The sequence below is a fragment of the Ambystoma mexicanum genome, chromosome 1p (assembly GCF_040938575.1).
Source record: "Ambystoma mexicanum isolate Mex_15411 chromosome 1p, UKY_AmexF1_1, whole genome shotgun sequence".
Taxonomy (NCBI): domain Eukaryota; kingdom Metazoa; phylum Chordata; class Amphibia; order Caudata; family Ambystomatidae; genus Ambystoma; species Ambystoma mexicanum.
This window is the reverse complement of record NC_090921.1, coordinates 1,145,393,514-1,145,409,156: the sequence shown is the minus strand read 5'-3', so window position 1 is coordinate 1,145,409,156 and position 15,643 is coordinate 1,145,393,514. Positions and strand designations below refer to the sequence as shown.

The following is a 15,643-nucleotide window of genomic DNA, read 5'->3' as shown; positions in this document are numbered from 1 at the left end:
GTGTCCGGTCTCCAACTGAAGAAGGTTGGAAACTGAGTGTTCAGGCAGGAGGCAAAGCCCGAACCATGTAAGAATCAGCTGTAAACCTGACCAATGGAACCTCCAGTTGCTTGCATCCTTCCAATGTCTCGAGCACCAGTCTGCTCCCAGATTGGGAGCCCGTGGCAGATACGCTGCCTGAAACATGATCCCAAACCGAATGAAGAAATCCCCCAAATCCTTTTCCAACTCAGAGAATGGCCTTAATTTGGTGCCCCCCCCGACCTGTTGAAATAGCGTACTGCTGCTGCATTGTCCATCAAGAGATGAACCGTACAATGGGAGAACCTGCCCGCTAATGACCGGATCGCAACAAAACCTGCAAGCATCTATAAATGATGTATGTGCCAACAGGACTCCTGTTGAGACCATCGCCCTCCAGTCAAGATGGTTCAGTACCTGCCACGTCACCCCCTCTGACTTGCATCTGAGTCTAACACTATAGACTGAGGGAAGTAGCAAAGATAGCCCAACTCACTGATGCAGCTCTTCTTTTGCTTCAGAAGAAAGCGCTACCCACTCTGCATAACCGACTCTGGGTTTTACTGCTTGTACTTTTAACCTCTGAAGAAAAAAGTAATCAAGTAGCATCTAGTGAAAGAGTGGATGCAACCCCATTCAGAATAGAAGGACTTGGGCATTCTGCTTTCATCTCGTCTCTAGCAGCAGAATCCAATCTGTCCCCAAGAAATCTGCCTGTCTACTCCTCTGCCCCTGGTGCCAGAACCCATTCCCTGGTATTAGGATGGGAAAGTCATTTTGGGCACACCTGGGGGTTACCTAGATTGTCCTTTAATCCAGATGCGCCCTCCCCGGGGTACAACAGTAGCAAGTCCCCTACCTGGGATACAGGAAACCGAAATAGGTCTGTTATTAAAGGGATTGTGGCACCCAACACTAGCCTCCCCTGCAATGTGCCCAGAGCTATAGTCCTGGCTCTCTTAACCTCCATCCTTCCAGAAATTGACGACTAAGAACATTTCACTGGTGCAACATACTGGAAGTGATCATAACAAGGGGTAAGCCATGAAACACTTCTACTGGCCAGTTCTAACACTAACAGAGTCATCACAATTATTGGACTCTTCTTCCAACTAATATATTGTTTGCAAATCATATTGCAGATGACCCTATTTTAATCCGAGGGTGAGTTACATTTATTATGTTAGTCTATTCGCCACAGGCCATTTAAAGTACCACATTCACTCGTTAGAAACATTCTTTAATCACCCATTAGTCAATATATACATGATAAATTTGGTTGAAGGTACATCAACACTAAACTTAATAACTGAATGGACTCAAAATATAATACATTTGAAATTTAGTCGACTCACTGTTCAAATGAATTACCCATGCATGTACCGGCACTTAGGTGCTTCACACATGCACAGTAACTATTAATAAGCATGGTGAATGAAAGCAAATTCAGCGGTTAATATTGATAATTTAGGAGACATTAAACAATTGTCTGAAGCTTTAATTCATTGTTGGTATCAACCATTATAATATCAGTTTCTGTTTTCCCTTGTTCCGTTTGTAATTCTTACCTGGATACCCACCCTGTCCATGGTATGTATATTCATTTATTTATTTGTTTCCTTCACAATACTTGTTTATCCACCTTGATATTTCACCAACCTCATGGTCATTTATTTTACTTTTGTAATCATTTGCATTCTTTGTCAGCCTTGAAATTTGGGTGCAGTACTCACATAGATCCGTACATGATTAGGGACCAACTGATGTTCTATGTCTTGGTCGCTAAGGAGGGTAGCTGGATCAAGAAGTTAGGGTACTCTAAATAAATATCTACTCTGGATTTAACCAAAGGATACTGGCAGGTACCTCTAAATGCCACCAAAAGGGAAAATACCTCCTTTACCACCCGGCACGGCTCTTTCAATTTAAAGTACTCCCTTTTGGTTTTCACAGTGCTCCTGCTACATTCCGAACGTTAATGCATTCCATTTTAAGACTATACTCTTGCTTTTATGGAGCCTACCTGGAAGACATTATTATAAACAGTAGGACCTGGACCGAAAACATGCATCACCTCTATGTGTTCGCAAGAGCCCTCAGGAAAGCAGGTTTAACGACAAACACAAAGTAATGCCATCTAGCCCAGACAGCTGTAAAGTACATGGGCTATTTCATAGAAAATTGAATGATTTAACCACAGACTGAAAAAGTCAAAGAGATACAAGAAACACTTGAACCTAAAACCAGGCGAGACCATCAAGCTTTCCTAGGATTGACAGGCTATTACTGGCATTTTTAACCTAACTATTCCACCTTGCCCGCCAATCTTAAAGACAAGTTAAAGAACTCTCATCCACAAAAGCTTGTCTGGGGGAAAAGAAGCTACATCAAATCTTTGAAGGTTTGAAATAAATACTATGCCAAGAACTTGTTTTTAAAATGCCTGACTTCAATCAAGAATTCATCCTTCACACTGATGCCTCTAAGTTTGGGCTGGGAGCTGTATTGTCATAAGACTATGATGACATGGCACACCCCATTTTGTATACAAGTCAGAAGTTGTTCCCTTGAGAACAATCACACGCAACCATTGAGCTAGAAGCCGTGGCCATCCAATGGGCAGTCTTAAATCTGCGCTACTACCTAACAGGAAGAAGATTCCGGCTTCTGACAGATCACTGCCATCTGACCTGGATGAGTCTAGGAAAGATTCCAAAGCCTGAGTCATGATATGGTTTTTAGATCTTTGGTGAGCCCCAGAAAAGCAAGAGACAGTAACATTTGGGAACTATTAAAAACATTCTTTAGTAAAAGATCCAGAACCTGACAAACTTTTTATTCCTTTGTTTGGAAAGAGATCCAAACCATTGGACCAGGCATCAGTCAAGGAAAGAGTCTATTGTTTTTTTTTCTTAAGTGGTAGGGCCAGATAGCTAATAGGGCTTTGGACTAAGGACTATTTATTTTGAGACATTTGACTTGCACCATTAGTTATAGTTTGTTAGGTATGGAATTACCCTCACAGCAGTAAAGCTAGATAGGCATTTTATCATTTTTTTCAATAACCACCCTTGAACATGGCACAACTCACTCCGACTCTTTCTTCTCGCCCACCACAAGTCTGTTTGATCTCAGGTAAACAGGGGATTGGGGGAGGACAGTGTAGCTAAAGGGTACCTTCACTCTAGGAAAGGGGCCGGCCATCCTGGAATTGTCAAGCCCTCAATTCCTTCCTAAGAGTCCCCATACATTCCTGTTAGAAAAGGCACTCTAGGAGTTGACATTACAAGGATTAACCCTTGTTACAACAGCAAGGTTTGGCCCATTACAGAAGGTTTGGAATTGATCAATCCACTGTGGCAAAGAAACTATCTAAGAGAATGAGTCCCCCTCTTAATAGAATCATCTTTAAGCTCCCTTTGTGGAAGCATCTGGACAAATATTCTTTGAATACTCTTCTTGAAGCTTCTCTCAAGATTTTACTGGAACTTTTTTGTGGGTTGAAAAGTTTGGAGGGGGTAACCACTGTCCAAAGTTCCCATGCATTGGGGCGAAGATTAGGGCTTCAAAGGAACGTTCACACTATTCCCCTTATTGCTTCAGCAGAATATTTTAAGTGACTTCCTGCTAATAAGGCTTGACTCCTGCTCTGTACTTGTATCCAGTATTCTGCCTGCTGTAGTTGCAAGCTCTACAAGTGTCTCGGGTAACCTTTGTGGCACAAGAAGGGCAAGAAGGGCACAGAAACCCTATGAACAAAATAAGCTGTCTTTGGATCTTTCTACCATTGTGAGCTCTTTGAGCCACTGTGAGCACTTCAAATGCCTTTGAGCGACTTCAAAGTGCCAACGAAGCTGCCTTTGACACTCTCCACTTTGAACCACCTTGTGTGCCCTTCGAGCTGCATCAATCTGAAGATCGCTTGCCTGTCGTAAGCCTCTTCGAGCTTCAAGCCATTGCTACTTGTTGAACTGCATCATGTCATTGGACCCCTTTGAGCCAGCATGCTGCCAAAGTCAAACTAATGGTTTGCTGCATTAAGATATGTCAAGCCTCTGAACCACACTGATTCAACCATTATCAAACAGCATCTGTCTTTCCCAAGCTTCTTTGAACAGAGTGCTGTTGCTGATTGTAACATCACACTGGGCCTCATTACGAGCATGGCTGTAGCCTGCCTATATGGCAGACACGGCTACCGACATGCTCGCTACCGGCACCGCCTCCCCCGATTGGGCAGTAACCGGCCCATTACGAGTTAAATGGGCCGGTAATTGCCCATTTGCGGGTGGCAGTAATGCCAGGCTCCCGATCCCCATTCTGCCTCATAGGGCAGAATGGGGGGCGGGGAGCATGGCTGCGCGGCATCGTTGATAACGGTGCCGGTGCAATTACGAGTTATGCTCGCGGGTGCCGCACAGCCCACCAGGTAAGACCTGGCGGGCTGTCAGGAACCCACGAGCAGAACTCGTAATGCAGCGGGACGGTATGAACGGTGCCGTTGCTTACCGGCACCGTTCATACCGTCACCGCCAGGGTCATAATGAAGCCCACTGTGTTGCTAAATCCCTTTGATCCAGCTCAATGTCTCATAACCGATTCAATCCACCAGAAAGTGCCTAGAAACTCTGTGGATGCTGTTGATCTCCCGTAAAAAGACAAAAGGTGTAAATCAGTGGCTCTATCTCTAGCCTTGTACGATGGGCAATCATGACATTTAAGACATATTCCTGAGCATGTGTGACTTGTCTGCAAGAGTGTTTTCCTGCTGACCCCTGTTCTTCAATACTTAGGGCCTCATTACACGGTAGGCGGTAAGGGTTTACCGGTACCAGTATTTTACCGGTACCGGTAAACCCTTACCGCCTTACTACGAGGTCCCTTTGCGGGTTGGAGAATTTAACGCCTGCTTTTTGCAGGTGTTAAAAACCAACCCGCAAAGGGACCAGGGAGCTAATTACGGTACCGCAAGTTGCGGTGCCGTAATTAGCACCTTCCCCATTCCCTATGGGGCAAAAATGGGAATGGGGAAGGGCAATGGGGGAAGGGGGAATTACCGCCCCACCAACCTTAGAATAGAGCGGTAATTCCCCTTTCCACCAAGGCGGTGCCGGTATTTTACCGGCATGGACCAAGGTGCTAATAGCACCTTGGTCCACCGCCATACGTGTAATGAGGCCCTCAGAGTTCCACTTGCTCCCAAATTTGTGTTCAATGTGTTTACTAACAGTCGTGGGCTATTAGTATTTTACATAATTTGTCTGCCCTTTTAGTTTAAGTAAAATCGTATTTCTAAAGACTCTTGTATGGACACTCCTTTTATTTTGGCACTTACCATATTATTGTTGTTTTGGATGCGGAAATGCTGGCTCGCACGCCATACAAGAAAACTGATCCCTAAAACCTTGAAAACTGATATTACTGCTGGAATTGGTCTTTATGTGGTATCCATGGAGTTGACCATGCACATGTGTAGCAGGTGCTTGTAAAAGCCGAATATTCTACCTGACCTCAGGCTGTTCAACCTGCAAGGAATTGTCGATGGTCTTCTGGAGAACATTGACCTATTTGGTCACTTGCAATTACCCTCTGTTCCCTTCATCTGCTCATTGGTCAGGTAGTTGTGTGCCTGTTGGCCTCTTAGACTCTGTGGCAGCTTTCTAGGAAGAACTAGGATTCACAAAATCTTGCCAACAAAACACTACGCAAACCTGCCCACATTTCAGGACCACTGTTGGACTTCTCTGCCAACATGTTGGCTCCTTTGGACTTCTCACAGCTGTTGGGAGTACTGGTGAGTGGTGACCAGTGTGTCCTCCTAGTGTTCATGAACCACTGGTTTCCTGCAGCAAGACCTCTGATTAAGATTATGGTGGTGGTATTTGCCTGTATAATTGTAATTTGGGTGTTCTTAGAGTCCACTTTGACCATTAGTTGTATATGCTTGGTTGAGTGGTTGGGTGTGAGCGTCATGGTTGAGTGATCTTTGGTGTAGTCACTATCTTCTGGTTTGTGCATGCCTGCCAAGCTCAGCTGTTCCCTGCATTGAAACAGATAGGAAGTAATCATGTGCAGGCTCATTTTTACAAATGCTTGTGTGCGTGTAAATAGTTAAGAATGGGTGCACATACAAATATCTGGGGTGATGGTCCTGTGGTGGTCATGCATGTTGGGACATGTCAAAAGTCATCTTGGTTACTTAGCATCCAAGCAATTGACTGTGTGCTGGGCCGGCCATGTCTAAGGAGCAAAGATGAATTAGACAATTCTCAAATAATTTCCACTTGTGGCCTCCTCCGTGGTGGTCCAGCGACACATCCTCTACGCCGTTTGCTTACCCATCCCACATGAAAAGGGCCATTCGCTTGGCATTCCAAAAATGGACACTCTGTACATTCTCTCCTGATCGATGACTTTTGCATGACTTTTCATTTGCAAAAACAGGTCGAAGTGAAAATGGATCACCAATGTATCATATTTAAATGCAACTTTGTTTGTTCTTTTTATTGTATAAAATATGCATACATGTTGTTTGCACATGATAGAAGTCTAGCTTACTTTCTTATTCACCAAAATTAACCTTAAGAACGAATATGAGGCAGACCAATCCATTAGCATCATGTATCTGTACAATTCTTCATTGCTAAGACAGAATAATGTGGCAACCGTGTTTGAATTTTTAGAGGATGATACAATTATTTTTTCATGTATAAAATGTGTAGCCAGTTGTATTTATTTATTGCCCCAATTTAAAAAAAAAAAAGATAGTTTGCCCTTGAGAATCATGACCGATTTTAACATGGCAACTGCTATGCACACATGTCTCGTCAGTGTTGTCCTCTTCCAGGCCTGAACCAAGGGCCAAAGTGGCTGGAGATCCATTCATTGTCTGTAACATATGCATCTTGTTGAAGACCCCTTCTGCCACGTCTATTTCCTGAAGGCATACAGTGTTGTCAAACCTAAGGGGGGATGAAAATGACAATTGTTACAGTGAGAATGTGCGTTTCTCTGACCAAGAGAGAGAAACAAAGAGAGATAGGGAGAGAGAGAGACAGAGAGAGAGAGAGAGAGAGAGAGAGAGAGGTGCATATTTTAGGGTCACAGTCACTGCTCTGAGAAATGACATTCTCTTCAGAAACAGAAATGTCCACATACGTACACATTTCACAACACAAGAGCAAAGTTTCCCAAATAAAAAATAAAAAAAGATTTACTCTGATATAATTTTCTTGTGAACTTTCCGAAAAATGACTGTACTTTTTCATATGTTCTCTAAGATGTGGAGTAATTGAATTAATGCAATACACTTCACATAAGAGTGCATTTCTTTATTTTGTATCAGTCCTAACCGCAGGCAACAATCTGTGGTAACGTTATGAGTAAACACTTGAATGGATTTTCACTCTCTGTGCTAGTGTCTCTAGGACCAGAACACAGGTCCTTCTTGTAATTATCCCTCCCTAGCACCCCGGTGCCGGATTATGGGATCTCCCAGCCAATCAGGAAGATCAGAATGGGGGCCTTATCTCATGGTAAAGGCTGTGTTCCTGGACTCTTCAGAGGAGTGGGTAAGCCATCTTACCTGCTGGGACAACAGGTTAGTGCTCCACATACCTCCAACTGCCCACCTCCCTCCACCAATTTCTACCAGCCTCAATCCTCCCTTCCCACCCCACTTACCTGCAGCTTCCTCGTCCATTGCCGGGAACACACATTGTTCCTGGCGCTTCACTGGCCGCCATCGAAATGGAGAAGGGATTATGTGTCGCTTTCCTCTCCCTTGCCCATGGCAGACATCTTGGTATGGTTTTTTTAAAGTTGATTAACCGCAAGCACACCATTTCTCAACTTAAACAAACAAGTGTTAGCATCCTGGAAAAGTATTTTTGGGATGCTAATAGCAATGAACACCTCTGGGTGGGGGCATTACCAGGTCTGGTAATTCCATGGGGCTAACGTTAAGGCACTCGCGAACTTCGGGCATTACCTGACTCAGTAATTTTCCCACCCCTCTGGGTTTATTGCCTTATTGGTCAGCAACAAACTGATTGACAGAGCCAAGCAAGCTTGTGCTTATTTTGATCTTTATTCACATCAATATGCAGTATGTTGAGCATTCTTTGATATTGACTGTATTCATTTCAAATAGTCTTTCCAGTTTTCAATGTTTTAATTATTTGTATCTGTTCGAAATGTTTTGAAAGACTCATTTGGCAAACCGTTGACAAACAGGCTTCTGTTGGTACACATTGACATAACTGCTGATCTTATCCCATCCCTCGACATGGGGGAATTCTCTATGAGTCATCCTGACCCCTGGGGAAGGTCAACTTTGCAAAATTGAGTCAATGGGCCAGATCCTCAAACATGAGCGCAAATGAAAGGAGCACAGAGAATGGCCTCATTTCATTTGCGAGTATAGGTAACGGTGGGCACCACTAATCGTGAGAACAATTAAAATATTAAATTTGTATATTCTCATATGCTATTTAACTCGTGTTTAGGAGCAAGATGGTAAAATGAGCCCCTGGCAGAAGGGTGTATATAATGGGGAAAAAGGTTCAGAGTTCCCTCTGGACCAACCATAGCTCTTACACCTTAGTTGAGCAAAATCTGATCCCACTTCCTGTATGTTTCATACAACTCATTACAGTATCATTAATGATGTATTTCATCATATTCTTCAGAACGAATTGTGTAACTCATTTCTTTTATTCAATCTTAAAAGGCAGTGAGCACTCAGTGTGTCCATTAGTCAATGCATTTCGGAAACAGGTCCGCCTTCAGGGCTGAAAACACTATCTCAATTCACAACAAATTGTATTCAATAAGTATAAATCATACAACCAGTGTTCAAGCATTCGGTAGAAGTGTAAACAAACAGAGAAAGAAATGGAAAACACAAAAGGAAACAAAAATTATAATGGAAATAATTAATATCTTATTCACCCAATAAGGGTTAATCTCATTTAAACAACGGTGGAGGAAACAAGAAAATGGTTCCAACTGCGGGTTTGTAACTAAAGGCAACACTGTGAACCATCCGAGATCAGGAGAAAAAATACAAATCTGGCATTTTACGACATGTGACAGAAATAATGTGATTTATGCCATCAAATGTCCCTGTAGGATGTACTATGTGGAACGGTCCAAATGTCCATGTGAACAACGCTGGAATGAACATTGGTCCTGCATCAGGACCAGAAGTACAAACTCAGCAGTGGCCAGACACTGGATGGAAGAACGACACAATATATCCCAGATCAGATTCCAGGTGGTGGATGTGGTCATAGGAAGAAATGCCCATGAAGATTTGCCTAAAAGACTGGACCAAAAGGGAGGCCTTTTGGATTGAGAGACCTGGATTCTATGACCCCCAGTGGGATTAACCAAGAAATCAACTATATGTGCTTTGTCAGAACAACTATGCATAATTGTCCTTGAAACTAAACTGTATAGTTTTGCGGGTATGAACGCTATGTGAAGCCTATGTGACTATGACACTGCTGCTGCTTCTTTGGATACCAATTGAGATAGCAGTTTTTATGATAACAGTATTTGATTTTGTAAATTGTTCTCGACCTTGGAATGCAAGATTTCTTCTGTAAACATAGTCTGCCATGATATGTGGCATACAGGAACGACTTCGGTTGCTCCAACAACCCATGTTGCTGCAACACCTAAAAACATGCTTCATTTAAGAGCAGTGCATTTTGTAATGCTCTTGTTAATAATGTTTTCAGGTTGATTCCCTGTTTTTTTTTTATTTTTGTGTATGCATTTTATTTAATGTTCTGCCTAGCTGGCAGATTTCTTTTAAGAGGCTCTTTGACCCTTCCACATGATAGTCAGACACGTGACTTTGTTAGTCTGAAATCTGACACCCTAAATATTTACCCAGGGGACCCACAGAGATCACCAGGGATAAGCTCCCACCTTTAATTAAGAAGCCTCTACCAACTTATCCTTCACTAATATGCCATTTGGGGGAACTGCGCACTTAGGAACACATAACACATTTTTTATTGCATAACTTGAGTGTAATTTTTAAGAATACCTTGAGTTTAATTTTGGAAGGGCTACATAATGAATATTTTTATTGCCCCTAAGGCATTATGATGATGCAAGGATAGTAAAGAATAAATGGGCCACATGAACAACATACTGACAGTGTTTCTTATACTTTCACCCCTACAGGATCGCTTTGATGTTTATCAACATCATATGCGATTACGTGGCTCGGACGTGACATCATCACCAGTGGCGGCTGGCGAGTTTGAAAGCTGGTGGGGCGTAAATTTTCCAGGGCGAATTTAGTAGCGAGCGCGCGAGCCCACCCCCCCAAGGCGGGTGCGGGGGGGTTCTCCCCCCACGAAATTTTTTGAAAAATGGCCTACAGAATGTGCAATTTACTGTCCAAAAAAACCCACCGAAATATGAAAAAAGCATTCGGTTCTACATATTAATGGTGGTACACTATTCTTACGTGTGCAAGTGTGATGGTGTATTTTACAGCAGCTTGTATTGAGAATAGCTGGTACTATGGTGTATGCATAAAGAAATTCATTATATAGTCAGTAATGATGGAAACATATGTTTGTCATGCTGTTACTGGCATTCACATGCACTCATCCTCTTACTAAGGTGGGATTTTAGGCATTTTCTGAAAGGGGGAAATAAGCTAAAATATTACTTTAGTTTTTAACCACTTAATTAATGCGACATTTGTCCTACCTCCCAGAAATAGCACATACATATTGCATGGAGAAAAATGCAACAGAAATACTTTACTAAGTTTATTATGTTGAGTGCTTTATAATCAACCAACAACCATAACATCCAAACATACTTCACATTTCTCACTGTTCTGTCAAATAGATCACTGCAACCTTACACACAATCCTAACATATATAAGGCCATTGAAACAAAGAATTCAAGGTAACCCACAAAATAACTGCAAATTTAGTTGAAGACAACACAATAAAGGACAACAGGTATTGAAGCATTAAAGCATATCAGGTGCTGAAGAAAACCTAAAGAAAAAACAGAACCTTGAGGAGTACAAAATGAAGCACGTAAAGGCCTCAAGACAGCAGCTCAGTGAAGCACATGGATTCTGAAGATAATCCATCAAGGTGGTTGAAGTGTGCCACATGCTTCTTTAGCATACGCCAGGCAGTGCCACAATCCAATAAATTACATCAGGAACTGAACGCAACCCGGCAAAATACATTGGGTCCAGAACACACTACATCAGAGTACATCAAGCACCAAACTCACTCAATTAGAGTACATCCAGTACATAACACACTCCCCATCAGCTACTGAACACACTCGAGTGCATCAGACATTGTCCACACTGCTTCAATATACATCATATACCAAACATACTTCAAGGAGCAATGCCGGCCAATTAACACAATTCAGTGAAGCACATCAGACACTGAACACACTCCAAGTACAACAGGCACTGAGCGCAATCCAATTAAGTACATCAGCCACTGGACAGAATCCATTGTGCGGGGGAGGGGGGCAATACCTATTGAGCATCTGCAGTGGAGTTCATAGGCGCTGAAATAATCCAGTTAAATACACCAAGCACTAAACACACTCCAGTTGCATACAACCATTGACATACAACAGGCACTGAACACACTGGAGTTAAGGAGATCAGGCAATGAGCAAACCACAAAGAAGTACAGCTGCCACGAAACGTTATCTGGTAGAGTGTATGCACTGCATACGCTGCAGTAAAGTGCATCAGACATTGAAGGCGCTGCAGTAAAGTGCATCAGATAGTGAACATAATGCACTAAACTCAATCCAGTGAAGCCGGCCCGACACTGAACACACGTCGTGGAAGTGCAAATGGCATGAAACTCACTGCAAGGAAGTTCGCAATGCACAGAGCATAAATCCAGTGGCGTTCATTAGGCAACAATAACAATAATAATAACTTGACAGTTACATAGCGCTTTTATCCAAAGCACTTTACAGTGTTTTATCTACAATTATTATTACCTAATCGAAATTGGTACTCATTTTATCCACCTCCGGAAGTTGAAAGGCTGGGTCGACCATGTTGGGGTTCGAACCTGCAGATCACATAAGCAAGCCTAGCCCGCTGAATAGCACAGCTAAGTGCATCGGGCGCTCAACACACTGCAGGGCCCTGCACAAGATACAGAAAACAATAAGGCGCACTGCATTATGCACTCATCACACTACAGTGAAGGACATTTAACATTGGACACACTGAAGGAAGTGCAGAAGACAAAGAAAACAGTGCAAAGTAATGCACCAGGCACCAGTCGCACTGCAGTGAAGTTCATTAGGCACTGGGCATCGTGCAGGGACGCACACGAGGCAGTGAACAAAGTCCAATAAAGAACATAAAGCACTCAATACAATACTGGGATACATCTGATGCCAAACACAAGATTCCAATATATATGATATGATAGTTTATTTATATAGCGTCTATACAGAATTGTTTCAAAGCGCTTCACGGCAAGGGAGGGAACAAGGGAAAATAAATTGACATTCTTACAGGCCAATATATATAAACCACCAAACTTAATCGAATGAAGCAGGCCAGGCACTGAACAAACTGCAGGGAAGTGCAGCGGTCACGACACTCACTACAAGGTAGTTCACACTGCATAGAAAACAATCCAGTGGAGCTCATCAGGCAACCGTAGCAAATCAGCGAAATGCACCGAGCGCTGCATGCACTGCAGGAGTACAATCCCGTGTAAGGCACATTGCAACCATCAAAGCGCACTGAAGGACAGTAAGCAGTGGACACACTGCGGGCCGGTCAATGCAGCAGGCAGCGGGAACAATCCGAGGAAATGTATCAGGTACCCATCTTAGCGTGCAATGCAGTGCAGTGTCTGAGGCACGGGGCACCCTGCAAACAAGCACATTAATCTCGGGGGACTCTGCAGGGAAGCAGACAGAAACAAAAAATCCAGTGGAATGCATAGCGGAGCAACAACACTGCAGCGAATTACACCGGGACTAAATATACTGCAGTGAACACTGCTCCCATTCCAGCGAAGAGATGTAAGCCTATTAAACAGTCCGCATTCAAATTCATCCGGCACTGGACACGGCGCAGTGAAGCACATTCAACACGGAATTCACACCCGGGCAGTATGCACGTCACTGTTAACAATCCAGTGAAGTGCATAAGACACTAGTAAACACTCAACAGTAACGGTGCCTGTGTTCCCTGGACACTGCAGTGCAGCATATCAAGCACATAATGAACTGCAGGGAACATATTTGACTTCCTAACGCACCTATCACGCTTTGGATGCACTGCAGTGAAGTACACACGAAACGTGTGACGGTGTGCAATCCAGTGGCTTGCATGCAGCGCCTTACAGTTGCAGTGAAGTGTTCCGAGCCTTGAACAGATGACACGGACGGGAGCAGTGCAGCACAAAACAGACGTTAGTTTCCACAACTCCTCTTAAGCGACAGCTAAGAACACACGGGAAGGCTGTGTCAAGCTCTACCATAAGGTGGAAACGGCTGAAACCCAAAAAAAACCCAAAGTGCCACGTGAAAGTGCCCGGACCTCACCTATTAGTTGATTTCCCAAGATCGAGTCCTGGCGCTTTGCAAAAGTTTGAAGCGCACGGCAGCCCCTGAAGCAAACCGCATCTCAGAGAGCCGGGGGGGCTCCTCAGCGAGGAGGTCTGTCTGTCCCTCTGCCTCCTTGCGGGGGTGTGGGTGTCCCCGAGGCTGACGGGACCCGCGCAGTCACTTCCGCGCCCAGTGGATGGTCCAGGGGGCCGGTTTCCCCCTTTCTAGGCCCTTTCTTGGCTGGGATCTGAATTTCCTGGTTACATTCCGAGCCTTTGTCTGCGCTCTTGGCTCCAGCCTAGCCGCGGCCCGCGACCACGGCCATCATGCTAATTGTGCCGTTTTATATTTTCGGCATTTGTTTTATATTTTCGGCATTTTTTTGTGAAAAATGCAGAAAATATAAAACGGCACAATTAGCATGATGCCGATGCGGGCGTGGTCGCGGGCCGCGGCTGCAGTATGGGCAGCAGCAGCGCACGCCTGCCTGCCCTGGGCCTTGCGTACCCGGTCCGGCGTGGCCCAAGGCAAGGCCCTTGGGCCACGGCACGGACCAGGGTACGCTACCACCAAGGCTCGCCACAAGTTGACGGCAGTCAGCTTGGCAGCAACAATGAGCGACGTGTAGGCCGTGGCCTACACGTCGTTCACTGTTGACTGGGCCTGGGCTGTGGTGGACCACACAGTTTGGGCCCGGGGAGGGGAGTGTAAGTGTAACACTCCTCCGACTCTGAGTCCCCGGGCCCAAACAGAGAAGAAAGTTAAACAAACATGGGGGTACTTTACTTACCGCGGTGCCGCTGCAGCAGCACTCGTGTGTGTTGTTGTTCACTCGACATCGTACTCTTGAAAGAAAGAGCAACAGACGTGTGAAGGCGGCGCAGGCGCACGCACACTCCCTGCGCCGCCAGTCATAGATACAGTAATGTCATTGGCTGTTTGCCAGCCAATGACATTACTGTATCCATGGCAGGGGAGGGGAGGGAATCCGAATAAGTGCGCTGTTTGGGCACATTTTATACTGGCGGGGCCACTCCTGAAGCGCCCCGCCAGGCTTCTAATTAAAGGGGCTACGTAGAGTGCGTGGAGCTATGAGCTCCACGCACTCTACTATAGAAAGAAATATACTAAATTGGGACGCGCCCCGCTGTTAAAGCGGGGCCGGCCTATACACACTATTGTTTCCTTGCCACAGTGCCCCCGCGCTGTTGGCAAAGGAAATGCAGCACTAGAAGCTAAAAGAGATTCAATCAGAGAAGTTCTCTGATTGAATCTCTTTTAGCTTCTCTCTTTTTTTTCTGGGGGGGCGGCGCCCGGCCGCCCTATCATAGCAGCCGCCACTGATCATCACGTGGATTCACGCGTGATGTCACACCGCCCGCGTCTTTATACATTACAAGTAAGCCAAGGCCGTGTTTGGTGCACAGCCTCGGGACTCCGGTTTTCTCATTGGAGTCATTTTTGCAATTGTGCAAGTACGCAGGCATTCACAACATTCATATCACCCTCTATAGGTATTACCGATATTTAAAAAGCAATGATTCCCTTGGAAGGGCACATGACTGCCATTGGCTGACATTAGATTGTGCTTTTCTTTTCCCTTCTGTTTGTTTCATTTATCCTTGACCAACACAGTGCACATTCATCCACCTTGCACTGGTTGCAATATTAACTACGGCAATTCTCTTTCTATTTAGCTGCACGCCATCTTATACGCTCATGCAGGTAACAACAGTACACGCATGTTTTTTGTTTAAATGAAATTAACCCTTGTTGGGTGAATAAGGAATTCGTTATTATATTTCCAATGTAATGTGTGTTTCCTTTGGTGTTTTCCATTTCTTTCCATTTGTTTACACTTCTACAGAATGTTTCAGCACTGTATGATTTATACTTATTGAATGCAATTTGTTGTGAATTGAGATAGCGTTTTCAGCCCTGATAACAGACCTGGTTCCAAAATGCATTGGCTAATGGACACACTGGGCCTCATTACGACCCTGGCGGAACGGGTTAACGGGT

The 15,643-nt window shown here is 44.3% G+C and overlaps 1 protein-coding gene across 1 annotated transcript in view; it reads right to left on the bottom strand.

Moving 5' to 3' along the window:
- Positions 1–6,493: 6,493 nt before the first annotated feature.
- LOC138569756 (claudin domain-containing protein 2-like) overlaps positions 6,494–15,643 on the bottom strand; it is a 245,284-nt gene continuing 236,134 nt past the window's right edge. Inside the window, exon 6 of the mRNA XM_069648066.1 lies at positions 6,494–6,983. Coding sequence (XP_069504167.1) covers positions 6,952–6,983 — 32 coding nt within the window. The 3' untranslated portion in view covers positions 6,494–6,951. The remainder of the gene's footprint in view (positions 6,984–15,643) is intronic.